The 18836-nt window shown below is 44.3% G+C and overlaps 1 protein-coding gene across 21 annotated transcripts in view; it reads right to left on the bottom strand.

The window, feature by feature from the left end:
- RAD51B (RAD51 paralog B) overlaps positions 1 to 18836 on the bottom strand; it is a 723435-nt gene that overhangs the window by 267050 nt on the left and 437549 nt on the right. For 19 of the 21 annotated variants that reach the window (XM_039533741.1, XM_039533727.1, XM_039533730.1 and 16 more), the window contains one exon: positions 9801 to 9879. The exons of 1 other annotated variant lie outside the window; for it this stretch is intronic. In XM_039533741.1, the coding sequence (XP_039389675.1) occupies positions 9801 to 9879 (79 nt within the window). Of the gene's footprint in view, positions 1 to 6293; positions 6389 to 9800; positions 9880 to 18836 lie in introns of all 21 variants that reach the window. One more of the 21 variants, XM_039533739.1, reaches the window with a different exon arrangement.

Genomic DNA, 18836 nt, shown 5'->3' on the forward strand with positions numbered 1-18836 from the left:
CAGTAATCTGTCTTCCATCCCCTCCAGTCAACAAGTACAATTCTGCTTCATTTTGTAGATCATATCCACTTTGCTCTGGACAAAGGGCACTATATAGTAACAGTTCTTCAATTGAATAAAATCTTTTGATGCAGTAAACTATTGTGTCTTGTTCAAACTCACACAATATTGTGTAGATAATGCTTCCCTTTCTTTCAGGATGCTCTTTCTCCCTCACTAATCAATCATCTTTTAGCACATGGAGAGTAATTTAGAATAATAACTAAACAAAAAAATTACAAATGACCATAATGCCAACTGAAAGCTCACTCCAACCATCTATTCCAAGCCCACACTCAACACTCTCACCTTCCCAAAGCCCGGGAATACAGATAGACTTTACAGCATGTCCTGAAGGTCTTCCAATCTAGGATCTAGAGGACCAAGAGAGGAAAAGGGAGGTCCCAATACTAGATGTTAAAACTAGAATATATTGATTATAGAAAATTGATTCACTTTTTGCTGTTAAAAATGTATTTTTTCTGCCACGCTAAGGCCAGTATATGGAAATTAAAGGTGATAGGAGCTGACAAATAATACCACCAGAAAGACAATGTCCCTTTCATATTCTAAGTTGAAGCAAGATGCAGTAGTGAGTGGAAAAATTACAGAAGAGAAAGTCAAGAGCAACAGTAACCAGAGAGAATGGTTATTTGCTCTGCAGTAACTAGTTCTTTGATGTGTTGTAGTCAGTGTAGCTCCCACTATAGGTGCACAATATGCCTCATGTGCATGAGACCAAAAGTTGCTTTGAACAGCAGTTGAACCACAAATGTGCCCTGTGTCTCCTCATGCTCCCGTGCGAGGACATACAAGGCAGAGATGGAGGGCAGGTCATGGGATCAACACTGACATCATCATCTTGAACTATAGTTGTTGTAGGGTAAGTAACCACTCTCTCTCTCTTCTTTTACTATGTGGTCAGTGTGGATCCCACTGTAGGTGACAGGCAAGCAGTATCCTCACTGGATGGTGGGAATGAGGAGCTTCAGCTGTACCAGCCAAGCAATAATTGCAGTACTGCCCTCTTGAACTTGGTTCTGAGATATTACATCTGGACAAGTTGGGAGATGTATGGGAGGTTGCTGGGACACTTTCAGCAGGTCTGTCAACCAAAACTGTCTTGCCTCGTAAGAGGCTATCAAGATGACCATAGCCTTTTACTGTCTGATCTTGGATACTATCCTGGGAATCAGGGGTATTGGCGGGAAGGCATATAAGAGTCCTCAAGACCACAGGCAGAGAAAGGCATCTGATAATGAGCCGGGCTCATGCCTCCCCTGGGGCAGAAGTCCAGGCATTTGGTGTCTCTATTGCAAATCAGTCTATTATGGTAGTCCTCCACTGAGGGAATATCAGCTCACGTCCAGGGCCTGATGGCTTCTTGGGGCAGATGGGATGATCAAATATCTCCTTGCTTGTTTATATAGTACACTGCAGACATGTTCTCCATCAAGATCTGCAACAAGGAGTTCCACAGAACAGGCAGAAACACAGTGATGGATCTCAGCTCCAGGATGTTCATATGTAGTTTAAGTAGGCCTGTGACATATCCCTTGCATCTGCAGATGGCTGAGGTGGGCACCCCAGCCTGTCCCTGAAACATCTGTGATAAGTGTCATAATTAGGAAGGAGGCAAGGAATGGGAACCCTTTTCCATTTACTGTATGTAGCTGCCAAGCACGCTTTTGTAGGATTTGAGGTGGGACAGTGATCCTCCTGTTCATGTGGTATCTGGACAGAGCATATATATAACTGTGAGGGCTGACGGTGAAGTCTGGCAAGCAGTGCCATATACGTATATGCTGACATGTGGCCTAAAGTCCCAGATATGTATGCATGTATTCACTACATTTGATTTTAGTCTGTTTGCCATTGACAGAAGAGATCAGAATCTGTCCTGTGGCAGACAGGCTCTGGCTGACTGGGAGTCAGTAATAGCTCCTATGAACTCTATCATATGAGAAGGTGTAAGGGATGCTTATATGTAGTTCAGAAGGAATTCAAGTTGAGGGAACAGGCAAAGGACTAATTCCAAAGCTGTTGTAGTCTCCTTTTGGGACCTGCCCCATATCAGTCAGTCATCCAGGTAATACTAGATATGGGATTCCCTTACTCTTTAACTGCAATGCCACTACTGTTTGGCATTTTCTGAATACTCTCCATGGAGCATCCGAAGAGAAGAATCTTGTAGTGATAATATTTTGGCCCCACTATGAATCATAGGGATTTCTTATGGGTCACACGGATGGCTATATGGAAGTATGCATAAGTCAAGAGCTGTGAACCAGTCTTGAGTTTGGAGACATGGAAGGATGGAGGGAACTGTTACCATTCTGAACCAGAGATGGTATATGTATTTGTTGAGTCTCCTCAGGTGTAGGATAGGACAAAGACCCTCTTTTTATTTTGGAATGAGGAAATGCTGGGAATAGACACCTCTTCCCCTGAACTTTGATGGAACCTCTCCTATAGCTCCTAGACAAAGCAGCAGGGCCACTTCTGTTTGCAGTAGGCTCTTGTGCGAAGGGTGCTGGAAGAGGGACAGGGAAGGAGGGTGGGATGGATACTGATATTCAAAAAAAATTTTAGTCTTGCATACATGAGGCACATGTGCACCTACAGCATGAGCTGCACTGACACATAGCTGATGAAGAACACATGATACAAGGTTGCTGCAAAAGTTGACAGTTCCAAATCATTTGACATTTTTTTTAGTTTGCTGCAGAGTCAGACTGAAGTTCAGTGGTAGTATCTGAGGACCTAGGATGGGAGTAAGCAGAAGATGGCGTTGCCTGGGATTGATGTGCATTGGCAGAGCTCTGGGAGCAAGAGGGCAGGACTGGAATAAATATGGGCTGCTGAAGATCAGGACTGAGATACATTGGTAGGATTGCATATAGCCCTCGGAGGCCTGGCATAGCAAGCGGTGCACTGAAGCATAGGATGTAGGTATATTAGCAAAGATAAATGGGAGGGTCACGACTGGGATAAACCTGGGATGCTGAAGATCAGGAATGAAGTACATTGTCAGAACAATGTGGGGTTGCATGATTGGGTTAAGAGGGAGTACTCCAGGACAGGTTTGGAGTTGACAGCAGTCAGTCCCTCACTTTATGAGCACTTCATCCACCTACACATTAAAAATACAAATCAGAACAAAAAACAGAATGGAGACACAGGCCTGATATATCCCTCCATTTAATATGCATACTGTCCTCTTAAAACTATTCTCCAGGAATTCTGCACCACTACTGACACCTAATCCAAGTTTTTATGGGCTTTGCTGACAGATTCAAAGGGGTCTTGCAAGTTACTAGATCTAAATGTAGAAAATGTTATGGGAAATAATGGATGACCCCTATAACATGATTCCAAGGAGAAATGTTAGAATTCTAAGGAAGAAGTCTAGAGGTGCTCATAGACATTTTGTATCTGAGAAGACAGTAAGGTGGTCACCACTGAGAAAGGACAGGAGAGGCATAATGAAAGTCTGGTAACATTAATGAAAAGTTTCTTTTTAAAAAGGCATCTTATTTTGCACCATGCACTGAACGACAAAGAGAGGAACTCAAACATTCTACTAGAGTCTACTCAATTAGACCAATACAAAAGCACCTTTCCTAGATATAGCTTTACATGTATGAACTAAAAAACCTCTACATTTAAGATCATTCGTAAATAGACACAGACATATTCTCTGTCACTGAGGACACCTTTCCAAGTCAGTTTAAAATGTGCTTTTGGTAAATGTTCATTAACAATTCCCCAGACAGTGAAGCATTACATTTTAATCCAAGCCATAATTTTCAGTTTCCTTATTCCCTTTTCTCCAGAACCTTCTGGGATTCTTGAAGTATCTCTACACACTTAAGAATAAAGTATGAGTATTTGGCAGTAATGAAAGTGAGCAGTGGCTAGCATGTGGACAGGAGCTGTACAAGCTTCTGGTACTGCCAAACATCTCAGTCCTGACTTGCAACAGTCCAGCTAGGCCAGTTCTGAACTCCCCACAACAGCTCTGTTAATGCACCTTCTCCCTTATAACTTTCCTTGCTATTTCAATCAATCTCTCACAGCATTCTGAGATGAACAGGCATCCTGGTGTACCCTAAGTGCCACAGAATGCCATGGCTGAGTGGGTGGCCTTCTGATGAGTTCTTTAGGGAACAGAGTAGTAGAGGAAAATGAGAACGGTTTTCAGTGCTAACTCTTGACTCCCCAGATGCAAAAGCTGGAGGCACTGCTGTAGGAAAAACAATAGCTCTGACATGCAATCAGAATCTAGTTCCTTGCTCATAGGCTCCTCCACATTTCTTTCTGATGCCCAATATTTCCATACTTTGCATATCCCCTTTATTTTATTTACTGGTGTCAATCATTGCCCCACCTGTGCAAAACTGCCACCCTGCACTCTCTCAGATCTGTTCAACCTGTACCCTAAATTCCCCCTCCCAAGAGAATCACACATCCCTTCTCTCTACAAGCCATAAGTCACCTGTCTCAATGAGCTTGCGATACATGACACCACTTAACCTTTCACAACACCTGCTAAAAGGATGGGGGGGGAGAAGGAAGGGGGAAGTCAGGATGTTACAATCCTTTCAAGAATCAGTCATCACTCTGCAATGCTCCGCACTCCTGTGGTCCCAGAAGTCAAAACCTGCCACATGGCAGTACAGGGAACCTTATCAGTGTATTCAGTATCTTCTTCAGGGAGTGAGGGGAATCAGTCTGCATGAGGGGGAGAGTGTTGACCTTCAAATGCAGAAAAATTACAGCTTTTTTAAATTAAAGAATAAAACCTAGACTCAGTGATCTTATGTACACCTGAGCAACTCTGCAGTAACTCTAAATGGCTTTTTAATCTAATGGACAAAGGCATAGCCAATGGCTGGAAGCTGAAGTCAGACAAATTTGAATGAGAAATAAAACACAAGTGTTTAACAGTGAGTGTGATTCACCACTGGAATACATGGCCAAGGGAAGTGGTGGAGTCTCAATTTCTTGATTTCTTCAAATCAAGACTAGATGCTTTTCTGGAAGAGATGCTTTAACTTCAAGCACAAGTTATTGGGCTCAATACGGGGGTTACTGAGTGAAATTCTATGGCTTGCTTTATACAGGAGTCAGACTAGATGATCTAATGGTCCCTTAAACTCTATGAATCTATAAAACCCCAAAGAAGTAATTTCTCATCCCAACTCCCATCTCACTCGTAAATATTATTGCTTTGTGTTTCGGTACCTCTTATAAAGAGTGAATTATTTCACTGAGCACTGAGGTAAATCACCTGGTACTAGGACTCAGTGAAAAATCACAGTAGATTTATCCTTTGGGGATGGGGAAGGAAGATCTGTGTGCAAATGGCCATTGTTCTGCCCAGTCATTCTTTTAAGTACTGTCTTCTCACTAACAGAGAGGATACTTGGTTGGAGTGGGAGGAGGGAGAGAGACAATTTCACAGGCAGCAGAATCTGTACTAAAGCTACCATAATAGAGAGTCCAACATCTCTCTCAGACTGTTACTTCTCAAATAGTTATAGTCAGAGACATATACAGTATACAGCCTAAATCTGACATCTTCTGATTCAACTTTTCTTCTTCCTGGTTGTGGGCGTGTGGCTGAGTTGCATCTACCAACTTTACAGACATAAACAAATGTTTGTTCCATTTAGCGCCATTGAAACTCCACAACTATGGGAGAGCGAGTTGGAGTCTATTCTGACTCATGCATCAGAAACAGAATTGTCAGGTAATCACTGACTGCAGTAGTTACCAGAACTGGCGTGTAATTCTGAAAAAAACTCAACTAGGTTTTCTGATGCTAGGAGGAGTTTATGCCACTAACAGTTAGAAAAATAATCTTTTGACCTACATATTTAGTCAAGTAGATCTGGAATCACTGGAAGGGAATACATATAAATAAGGAACCATGTGTTGTTATTATTATTGTTGTTTTTCTTTTTAACAGAGTCACTTTCCTCACTTTAGCTGCATATGGGTGGAGGGACTCAAGCAATACAATTTGGATCCAGATTTCAAAAACCTCAACATGTTTGGGATGTTCAGATCCAGGCTTTGGTTTGTCTGATTATTTACGTAGAGGCTGTTTGATCTGCAGCCAGGACTGGATTTTGGAGTCACAGTTCAGACTCATGAGGAATCTACATTATATTCTATCATAAAACAAATGGGGCTTTCCAAGTCCCCCCACCTCTCCCCAATGCGCACACACATCCACACCTACACACCATATTTAAGTTGGAGATGAGGATGGCTGAAGGCTGGCTTCCTTGGTTAAACCTCTGACTAGTCATCCTTGTTTTCCAATTGTCAAGTTGCATTTCTTTAGATTGAAAACAGGAATAAAAGGAGTGAATAATTGGATTCTTTTCAACCCTGAACGCTTCACGTTTACAAAGGCAGAGAAGTTTCTCTCTGCAGTGACCTTGGGCAGCTTGGAGCTCTTCTCAAATGATATAAGAGGTGTGGTTTTTCCTTCATTAGAGTCTCTCTGAACAATTTTCTGTGCTTATACTGAGGCCATGAGATCCAAAGAGACCGGGCAAACAGAGCAGCGATTTACATCAACAAAGAGGATTTTGATGCACTCCTCCGAATGGGCAGCATTACCATGTTAATAGCCATTTGCTCTCAGCCCTCTTTTCCTAAGGACGCTGGAGACTTTTGCAAATGGAGAACAGTTCCGCTTTCCATTTTAATTGCAACAATAGCAGAAGAGATCCTTAAACTGCATCAAATAGCAGCCTGTGAAATCCCTAACTAGCAGCACCGCCTCTCCTGCTATTTATTATCCTCTGGTCCGTGGAACAAAAGTGGGGGGAAGCTCCTCCTGATTTTAGCCCATTTCACATATCCTAATCCCTCCGAGGTGGCAATGGGAATTGCTTGTGGAGCTGTTAAATCAAACTTTCACTTTGTCTTTTATTCCCCTCTCCTCCTTTATAATCAAGGAATTTCCAGGTATATTTTCAATGTCAATTTGTTTATGGCCTCATGGGTAATAGACTAATGATGGGACCCCCACAGTTAAAGGAAAGAATCCTGGGCATTTCATTTCAGACAGCTGCTGTTTCTCACCAGTTCCCACACTCATCCCCTTGTTCTCTTGTCAGACGCCCTGAATGTGTTCCCCCTCCTGACACCGACTGCCATGCACAACAAAGACTGAATGGAAAAGCTGCCTCTGCTATCAGCCTATGGGGCAGATTCCATTTGCCTTTCAGCCAGCAGCACAGGTACCATCTCTCGCCAGACATGCCTCAGCTAGCTGCCTAATTGTCACCCATTACTCAGCATCTAGCCTCTGTTCAGACAGAAACACAGGTTCTACCTCTCCCATAGTTCCCAGGCACTTTTCAGGCAGAAGCCTCGTCTCTCCTTGTACTAGATACCCAGTTACCTCTTGGCTAGCAGGTTAGGTATCCTCCTATCTGACACTCAGTCATTTCCAAATGTTTTGTTACACTCCTTCCTCTGTGTTTTGAGCAGTACCTCATTTTTGGTGCTCAGAACAGAATAAATGAAACAACAACAACAGTCATTTGGGGGCTGAATGTAGAACACTCACTCACAGGAGTAACCCCATTCAAGTAAATGAGACTCTACTCATCTGAGAAAGTGTTCACAGGTGTAAGTAAGGAATCCATAAACAGGGCCTTAGTGCTTAGACACCATTTCTCAATAACACTGTACTCATTAAACAAAACCGAGAAGAACAGAGGTGGGTTATGTAAAAGCACAGACTCAGATTGAGTCCTGTGACATCTAAGGTTCAGATACTGGAGTCTGGTCTCTGGTAAGGAGGTTAACTACTAAATGGAATAGCCTGTGGAAAATTACTAGAGAAAACAGGACCTTGGTTTCCTCCCTATCTTTAATTAAAGTCAACTTTCCACAGCAATAAGAAAGGGAAAATAGCTAACAAACAAACAATTATAACTGCCTGGTCAAAATCTAATATGTGGCTAAAACAAATAAGAATTTCAAACTGCTTTCTAGATGTGTAAAGAATGTATGACAAAGGATTTGTTTATCTTTTATCCTCCTTTCAAAAAAAAAAGTGACAACATTTTACACCTGGAGACAGAGGATAAAGTGCAAAAAGCAACTACCATATCCCTGCAACAGTGCAGTCTAAAAGCCAGCTATAAGAGGCTCCTACTCCATGATCATAGTAAATGACCGGGCCAATCTGTTTCTCTGAAAGGGCAGCATCCAATCAATGGGGAATCCGTACTCCTGGCTGAAGAAAGTGGACTCAAACAAACAGTTATATTCACCAGACAAACACTTCTATGTTCTGACAGAAGAGACCTTTGGGAAGGAAGGATTTTCAGTGTTAGTGTCTGGGGATAGATACATCAGGAGATGGGTCCACTTTGCTAATTAGGGTTAGAATTATCCTCCAGAACTATGAAGATGTTTGGGACAGACATAAAACAGGCCTTTCTTTTGCTCTGGGCTGAGTCTAAAAATATCCATACCCACCCCTACCAGTCTACTCCGTTTTAAGTAAAGAAAATTGTCCCTGACTTCTGTAGCCTGTTTAGGTTACTGATACCAAATGAGGCAGATTAAGCTTCCAGCACAAGTAAGAATGCATTGGATATAGTGTCCAACTGTTTAGAAAGCAACTAGTGGACCCCATAAACAAGCACACAACTGAGTCAAACAAACAAAAATGGATCCATTGCATTGCAAATCATCCGAGTATCCTTTTTCTCTGACCATTGTATATTGTTATTATTAGTGGTATTACCGTAAGCAGAACCTACAAGCCTCAGTCATGGACCAGGACAACACAGTGCTAGGATCTGTAAAAAACACCAAACAAAAAGACAGCCCATGCTCCAAAGAGCTTACAATCTAAGTTGCCACAGATCCAAGCTTATCCTAGCAGAATCCAGCCATTGAGTCTGGCAGAATGGCTTTTTGGTATGTAATTAAATACAAGGCTTACAGTGTTTCATAGGATCAGATAGGCCAGTGATTTCTGAGTCACTGAAGACTGAGGAATTGTGAAACTGAGGTTTCTAAACAATATTAGCTCCATAGCAGGTCAGATCGCATACATCTGAATAGGAGGGGCAGGCACTGATAGGTCTACCTTAAGAACTTAGTCTGGTAAATTGGATCAATAGGAAAATGGGTGGAAACCAACCAAGATCAGTTCAGCAAAAGGTGGATTCAGTACGGTGAGCTGGGGATTTACATATCAACAAATGAGTAGACCAATCCATATACAGAATCATAGGTGTATTTATGGCCAGATGGCCTTCACCTTAAGGTGATCACAACAAGACATGTATAAGAAAGGGGAGTGATGATGATTTCCTGTGTTTTTATTGGTCTCCGTCTAACGGCTAAGAGGGGGACAATATAATATTGCATATTTTTATCATATTTCAAGACAGGTATGTTTCTCCATGAAAAGCCTACCTACTGGAGAGATGCCTCCAGAATAATTTGGTTTCACCTTGAATGAAAACTGGGAGACCTGATTAATTATTTCATGGCTCATTTGCTCTCAGATATATGGAAATATGCAACACAATACAGTATAATTCAAGACAGTATAACGAAAGGAGCAGCGTGATTGAGTTTGTCAGCCAGCTTGCTCCAATACATTCTTTTAATTAGTTATCAAGGCACCATTTTAAACAATCACAGTATTTTCTGCCTTCAGCCTACTTAAAACACTCATTGGTAAAACAAAATCTCCTTTGTGATCTTACCTTGAAGAACCAGGCCAGAATTTTCAATGGTGTAGAAGAAAGCTGAGAATGGAGCAATGGGAGATTTAGCAACCAGGACCTGCAGAACAACAAGAAGAAATCCCTAAAATGTATTGATTACAACTCAAGTTTGTGGATTAATCTTTGTGGATTTACTTTTCTGAAGCTACCACCGTGAATTAAAGTAAAAGGTACAGTATACTGCAGAGGGACTATAAAATGGCTATTGATTACCTCTCTTCAGTTCTAGGGTAACCGAGATTCTTATGAAAAACAAGTACAGATCATGCTGGCATTTTAAAGGGATTCATGGGTCTTGCAAGAACTTCATGGAAGTGTGCAGTTCATGGAAACTGCACACTCTCCCCCCATTTCTCTACTTCTCACAAGTGTTTATTAACCCTGCTCAAATATCACAACCTCTCTTGCTGGTGCAGCCAGTTGTACCCAGAGGGATTCAGCTGAGCGAAGGTTGGTGGCACTACCAGTGCCTGGCCTTCCCGGAGGGTTTTCTGAGTAAGAACTGCTTTGATCTCCACTCCACAGATGCACATTCTGGCCACTCTCTATTCCATCCCAATGCCACTCACCTGTAAGGCTGTGCTGCTCTGCTGTGTGTCCCCTGACAGCAGGGAGACTGCAGATGCTTTGTGCCACTGCAAGTCTCAGAGCACTTCAATTTAGCCTAGTATTTGACTGTGTGCGCTCTAATCTGCAATCAAGTCTAGGACGCGCCAAAGCCCAGTCTTAAAGCTGCCTTAGCTTCACTACAGGTTTGACCACACACCACTGAAGAGGAGATGGGCTGTGCCAGAGCTCTGATATTCTCTGATACCCAAGAGACAGGCTTATCATTAAGGTAGAGAGTTGTAGTCTAATGTACCAGTCACCAAAGCCTGATGTATCATTGGCTTTTTGTACCGCAGGTTGAGGATCACTGACTAACAACATACACTGAAAAAAGAGTGCTCTATCACCTCTCTGAAATGTGCCAAACACTGCCTGAAGGGTAATCAGCTCAAACCCTGAACCAATGATTCCTGCGTGGACACTGCAGAAGAAGTTGACATTGACAGTTGTTGGTAAACACTTGAATGCTCACTGCTTTTCTTCATCCCAAGATAGGAAAGAAACTGGAAATCAGGTTACCAGCCTTTGGTTTTTAGAGCATTGTTCCCAACCTTAGGGATTCTTCTTAGGGATTAAAGTCCTGAAGCCATGTGTCTTATAAAACCCCTCATCTCTCTCTGCTCCAGGATGTGCGAAAAGCTCTGTCATTTCTCAATGCCTATTAAATAACACAACCAGGTGCAGAGTTATCCCTTGAAATCTGAATGTTTATTACAGTTTATATAGTAATGGCCTGACACAAAGAGATACAGCTCCCATTGATTTTAACTGGAGTTGCGAGTGCTGAATACTTCAGAAAGTCAGTACCCAATTCAGCAAAACATACAAGCTTGGATTTAACTTCAAGTTAACTACGTTGGGGGTTGCTGGACAAGCACTTTAGCTGGGTGATTTTGCTAAAATAATCAGAAGTAAAATATTTAACCATTTTTATGCCACCAAGTTTCAAAGACAACATTCCATGGGTAAATGAGGGAAGTTCACCCCTCTCAGAACTCTTATTTAAGATATGACTGCAAACTTGGGCAGACAAGACTGCATCATTTTACACGCATACATGTTTGGAAAGTTTCTTCACAAACACAAGGGCTAAGAGTTTAACAATATCAGCAATGAAGGATTAAATTCTGGATCACAATCAAGATGTGGATTGTGCAGCTGAAGAATCATACGACACATAACTTTCCAACAAGTGTTTGTCACAATTTGGAGTGTGATTAAGACCAGTTAGAGGTGGTATCACCACTTGTCCTGTAACCCCAAATATGTTAAAATGCTCTGCACATGTAGCTCCATGTCTGGATGCTCCCAGCCAGCATACAAGTATGCACCAAGCATCTGTGTGATGAGCAATCCTGGTTCAATGCACTAACCCCAGCAGCCTGCCTACAACACAATAGCTCCACTCTTGTCACCCCCAGTCCTGAATTCTCCCAAAATCATCTACCCTGAAGTGCTCAGCCCTCTCCTGGAATACCCAGAGAAGCAAATAAGGTTCGTTGCTCCTCTAAAGAGATTGGAGTTAACAGTCACTTCAGTTCAAACAGCACTGGGTTGGTTTACATTAAAAGTAACACAATTTACTAAACAAAAAGAGATCAAGTGCAAAGAATGAAGACAAAATGGTTACAAGCAAATAAAAATAAAATATGTTTTCTAGTGGCTAAGACTCAACAAACTATAACCTTGGTTCAAGATAGATTTCTTACTAATCTTTTTACCTTCAGTCATGGCTGACATTCTCTGAGTCAGGACCTTCGTAAGTACAAGGTGCTGGTTTCCCTGGTCTTCCTAGGTGAAAGATCTTTTGTGATGGATGTCAAGATGGCTTCTTCTTTTCTCCTTAAATTTTCCCAAACTCACTGTATTGTCCCCAGACTCAGGATGACCTCATACTATTTTTACTTTCCTGTGGACTTCCCACCCCCCTGCTGATTTGTATATGTAAATGGGGCTTCCATTTTTTCTGGTAGCACTTCCTTAATTTCACTTGAGATAGATAGATAGCTGCCTTCCCTCCTCTCTGGGGGGAAATGTGTTTCCGTCTTTGTTTGGTCACGGACTTTAAAGCATAATATTAGTGAGTATCCATAATTCTTCACATAGTGTTAATACATACATTTCACAATGAAATTAATCACCCATGTGTCACCAGTTTGCGTATGATACCTTACATGACCCATTTTAGATACAGATTATGACAACAGTGAGTTGGGGTACACTGGGCTGGTCAGACCATCTGAAACTCACTGCTCTGTACCAGGGAGTCCCTTGCCATCTGACACTGGAGTGCTCTTAGGGTCACAGTGTTGCATGGCACAGTAAAAGCCAAGGAGATCTATACAGTAGCTATGCTCTGTTTGTCTTATAGGTCAGGACCCAGATCATATTCAGATTTCTTGTGATCCAGTCTCATATTATTCTGATAAAGGCAGCAAAAAAACATCCTCCTGATATCTGGTCTTTAAACCCAACCATTATGATCTACATTTTCTCCACTCCAAAACTAGATTCAATCTTATGGTTTTCAGAATTTATATGTAATGTTTGTTGGCCCTGCAATTTACCCTCACTAGTAAGGTATAAAATAAAGGCGGACACACAAATACAGCATGTACAGCCAAAGAACGCTGGGTCAGTCACCAGCGTCAGTGTCTTGCGTGAGCCATGTGAAGCCAGCAAAGCCATCTCAGGATGCAATGTAACCTTTGTGACCTGCTCCATACAGGAAAACCGCAATGCAAGCAATTTCCACTCCTGCACGTTAATTATTGTTCTTACTGTAACAAGCTGCTGGAGAAAGAAGTGTGTCAGAGATCATGTCTGTGATTCACCCTGACAATATCAGAATTCCCTTTCCTGTACCTCCCTGCCTGCCCCCCATCCTTCACTTGAATGTTCCAGCACTTCTCATTTGAATGTGGGGAGGGAGAGAAGCCATAGAAATTAAAAAAAAAATAGTGCCACCATATTTGTCTTTACCATGCTTTTTGTGCTTGCATACTACTATAGTCTGAGAACTGCTCAAGATAGTTAAGACCAAAGCAGACTGTGAAAAACTTCAAAAAGATCTCACAAAACTAAGTGATTGGGCAACAAAATGGCAAATGAAATTTAATGTGGATAAATGTAAAGTAACGCACATTGGAAAAAATAACCCCAACTATACATACAATATGATGGGAGCTAATTTAGCTACAACTAATCAGGAAAGAGATCTTGGAGTCATCGTGCATAGTTCTCTGAAGACGTCCACACAGTGTGCAGTGGCAGTCAAAAAAGCAAACAGGATGTTATGAATCATTCAAAAAGGGATAGAGAATAAGATGGAGAATATCTTATTGCCCTTATAGAAATCCATGGTATGCCCACATCTTGAATACCATGTACAGATGTGGTCTCCTCATCTCAAAAAAGATATACTGGCATTAGAAAAGGTTCAGAGAAGGGTAACTAAAATGATTAGGGGTTTGGAACGGGTCCCATATGAGGAGAGATTAAAGAGGCTAAGACTTTTCAGCTTGGAAAAGAGAAGACTAAGGCCTGGTCTACACTAGGACTTTAAATCGAATTTAGCAGCGTTAATTCGAACTAACCGCTCAACCGTCCACACCAGGAAGCCATTTAATTCGAACTAGAGGGCTCTTTAGTTCGAATTTGGTACTCCACCCCGGCAGGTGGAGTAACGCTAAATTCGACATGGCTAGTTCGAATTAGGCTAGGTGTGGATGGAAATCGAACTTAGTAGCTCCGGGAGCTATCCCACACTGCACCACTCTGTTGACGCTCTGGACAGCAGTCCGAGCTTTGATTCTCTGACCAGCCACACAGGAAATGACCCGGGAAAATTTGAATTCCTTTTCCTTTCTGGACAGTTAGAATCTCATTTTGTGGTTGGACATCGGGGCGAGCTCAGCAGCACCGGCAGCAATGCAGAGCTCTCCAGCAGAGGAGTTCATGTAATCTCTGAATAGAAAGAGGGACCCGGCATAGACTGACTGGGAACTCTTCGATCTGATCGGTGTGGGGGGCGAGTAGTCTGTGCTTTCGGAGCTGCGCTCCAACAAACAGAATGCAAAGACCTACGAGAAGGTCTCCAAAGCCATGATACAGACAGAGGATACAGCCGTCATGCAACGCAGTGCCGCGTGAAAATCAAGGTCCCCAGACAAGCCTACCAAAAAATCAAAGCGGCCAACGGATGCTACGGAGCCTGCCACCACTGCCCCACCAGTGACCATGGACTCTGATGATGGGACAGTGTCGACGGACAGTTCCTCGACGATGTTCACGGACGGGGAAGATGAGGAAGGGTTTGTGGAGGACGAGGCAGGCGACAGCGCTTACAATACTGCTTTCCCCGACAGCCAGGATCTCTTCATCACCGTCACGGAGATCCCCTACCAACCCTCCCCGGCCAGGAACCCGGATCCTGAATCAGGGGTAGGAGCAGTCGGTAAGTGCTTTAACCATGTTAACTTTTATTCTTAATATAACAGGAATCTGAAGTGTGTGAAAAGGAGGTCTCTGTATATATGGTGATAGAACAGAAATCCTCCTGGGAGAACTCCACGAAGCTCTCCTGCCGTTAATCGATAAGCATCAGCAGGAGGTTCCTGGGGAGAGCTGCCTTATTGGGTGCTCCATGATAGCACACTTTTCCGCGCGAGGCTTTCATGCGGTATTCAGGGAGCACTGCCTCCCAGAGCACGGCTGCATAGGTCCGTGGTTCGTGCTAGATTTCACGCAGCATGCGCTCTCTATCTCCTTCAGTGCCCGTCCTCACGGTTATCTCGCTCGGAGACTCCTGCATCTAAGTAGGGGAAGAACTGTTACGTTACACCTGGTCCAAAGTATTTTTAATAAATAAACGGACAGACGGCATAGCACAGACTCAGCACGCAGCTGCGTGACGAGCGTAACGGAAAGCCAAAGAATCAAATGGACGCTCATGGAGGGAGGGGGGAACGAGGACGCAAGGTATCCCACAGTTCCTGCTGTCTCCGAAAAGCATTTGCATTCTTGGCTGATCTCCAAATGCTTCTAGGGTCAAACGCAGTGTCCGCGGTGGGTCGGGGCATAGCTCGGCAATTTACGCACCCCCCCCCCGACTCCCAGAAGTTAAAGGGAAAACAATCCTCTGTTGACTCTTTTACATGTCACCGTATCTGTACTGAATGCTGCAGATAGACGCGCTGCTGCAGCACTCAACAACAACATCCTTCCTCCCACCCCGCCATGGGTGGCTGATGGTACAATAGGACTGCTACCCGTCCTCATCATCAGCCTATTGGCACATGGGGCAGTGCAAAAGGACTGGTAACCATAACAACCATACCAACTTGCTTGGGACCGGTCGATCAAGGTCGCCTGGTCCTAATTTTTCATGGTAGATGGTGCAGTATGGCTGGTAACCATCCTCATCATTGCAACAGGGGGCTGAGCTCCATCAGCCCCCACCCTTCATTGTAAAGAAAAGATTCAATTGCCCCTGGACTAGCAGAGGGATGATTGGCTCCCTCCTCCACACCCCTTAATGTCATCTCTGGACTATCATTGCAGCTGGAGGCTTCCTTCCACTCATTTCTCACAAACGACTACCTGTGTCTTATTCATGCATTCTATATTACTTCATCACACAAGTGGGGGGACAATGGTATTGGAACCCAGGAAGGCTGGGGGAAGAACGGGATGAACAGCTGGGGTTGTTTCAGGAGCACACCCTGTGAATAGCATTCAGCTCAAAATTTATGCATGATTGGACAGAGAGCAGCTGTGCTCTCTGGTTCTATGATACAGTGGTTCTCTAGTCCACTTGCCCATATTCTAGGCAGGACTGATTCTATTTTTAGATACCCAAAAAGGAGGGATTGACTCAGGGAGTCATTCCCAAATTTTGCTTTTGCACCCCTGGCTGATCGGCCAGGGGCACTTATGACAGCACCAAATGGCGCAGTGCAAAAGGACAGGTAACCATGACCATCTTATTACCGTCTTCTTACCAGTTCATGGTATGGTAGACAGTGCAGTATGCCTGGTAACCATCGCTGCTGTCATGCAAAAGCAAAAGCATGCTGCTGTGTAGCGCTGCTGGTCCGCCTCTGTCAGCGGCATCTAGTACACATACGGTGACATACACAAAAGGCAAAATAGGGTCCATTGTTGCCACGCTATGGCGTGTGCCAGGGCATTTCATGGAAAACGTGATCGAAATGATTGTCTGCCGTTGCTTTCCCGGAGGAAGGAATGACTGGCGACATTTACCCAGAATCCACCGCGCAAATGATTTGTGCAACAGCAGGCACAGGGGTCTCAACCAAAAATTCACAGAGACAGCCTAGACTCAGTTAATTGTTCGCAAAAAAGTATCTTTGCAAGGAATTCACTAACTGTTTCCCATCTCACAGCTTCCACTGTCTCCAGACCTTCCACAGCATCCCCCTCGCAGAGGCTGGTGAAGATTAGGCGGCGAAAGAAAAAGACAAGGGACACGATTTTCGATGAATGTGTGGGCTGCTACCTAGCCGAGGCGGACCAGCAGAGGCAGTGGAGGGAGAAAGTCTCTCTGTACCAGCGCTCACACAGCGAATGGGAGGAGAGGTGGCGTGAGGAACAGAAGCAGGCGACTCAAGCAATGCTTGTTCTAGTGAGGGAGCAAACGGACATGCTCCGGCGACTTGTGTATGTTCTGCAGGACCGCTGCAGGACAGAGCCCCCGGCAGTATCTCTGCAACCGCCCTCCCCCGCCACAAAGTCACATACCCCCCTCACCCTAAATAACCAGGAGGATGCCCGCCCTGGGCCGTGAATACTGTCACTGTACCCCAGCAGAGTGCTCAAGTAACCAAAAGCTCTCATACCCTACGTTTGCATAAGTCCTTCCCTTCCGGACTCAAACAAGTCCCAATCCCAGTCCCATCCCATAACTGTGTACTTAAGTAATAAAAATACTTTGCTGTTAAGTACTGTTTCCGGCATGTTTTTTCACTGAAGACTTTGTTTGAATGGGGTGCGTGGGGAAGTGCGTTGCTAATTGCATAGGACAGGCACCTTTCCCAGGGTACAGACACGGGGGCCGGATCAGCAGCGGGTCACACACACAGTGCAGTCAGTAGGCACCGTGGTCGGTATGGGAGGTGGTTTCCAGGTTCTGTGTGGGCAGTGGGGATGTGACTTTTTAGCGGGGAGGCGGTTACAGATCTTATACAGCGGTCCTTGTCCTGGACCGCTGAGTCACGCAACAGAGGAATCTGTATCCGTCCTCCTCCGCCACAAGGCCACATAGCCCCCACACAGAATCCCAAAAGGAGGGATGGCAGGCTCCGTTGAAACAAGCAGTCCGGCACTGCGGACGCTGTAGGAGCAGGAGCCTGTCATTCCTTGAGTTTAGAGGTCTTTACATCAGCGCACACCCTACCCACCACAGTCTGCGTTCCAGTTTCAACCCTTTAACGAAAAGTCATGAATAAAGAAACCTCTCCTCAGTAACAGTGTGACATGTATTTTATTTTTACACGTGTCTTGGAAGTGGGGGAAACGGGGAGAACGGGGTATTTAACCGAAGAGGAGAGTCAACAGTAACTGGGTAAAGAAACAGGGGCAGGTTCAGCTTCTCTGTAAAGAAACAGAACAGTCACAGGTCACGCTGCTTGCTACTCGCTGGTATTTAAACAGTTCCTTGTCGCTGTCCCAGGTGCCTGTATAGGGCTTCATGAGCAAGTGCATTAGCGGGCAGGCTGGGTCACCGAGGATCACTATAGGCAAATGCACATCCACAACAGTTATTTCGTGGTACGGGAAGAAACTACCTTCCAGCAGGCGTCTGAGCAGCCCACAGTTCCTGAGAACACACGCATCAGGAACCTTGCCCGGCCAGCCGACGTTCATGTTGGTAAAACGTCCCCTATGGTCCCCCAGTGCTTGCAGAACCATTGAAAAGTAGCCCAATTTCTCAGCAGCTGAATGTGGAAGAGGTGGACGATAAAGTACGAGGAGGAGAAAACGGCGAGGATTGCAGCGGGCTCCATGCTTGCAGTGCTGTGGCGTCCACGCTGTCACTGACCAGAAAAGTGCATGAACAGATTGCCCGCAGGCGCTTTCAGGGAGGGAGGGAGTGAGGGCGTGATTGACGGTTCAATGACGACAGTTACCCAAAACCACCCTCGAGACATTTTGTCCCCCAGCAGGCATTGGGGGCTCTACCCAGCATTCCAATGGGCAGCGGGGACTGCGGGAACTGTGGGATAGCTTCCCACAGTGCACCGCTTCCAAAGTCGACGCTGGCCCCGTGAATGTGGACTCAGAAATGCGAATTAGTGTATTTAGTATGGACACAAATTCGACTTCATAAGGTCGAATCCACAAATTCGAACTACGTTGATTTGAAATAGTCTTGTAGTGTAGACA

Source organism: Mauremys reevesii, linkage group 4 (assembly GCF_016161935.1).
Source record: "Mauremys reevesii isolate NIE-2019 linkage group 4, ASM1616193v1, whole genome shotgun sequence".
Lineage (NCBI taxonomy): Eukaryota > Metazoa > Chordata > Testudines > Geoemydidae > Mauremys > Mauremys reevesii.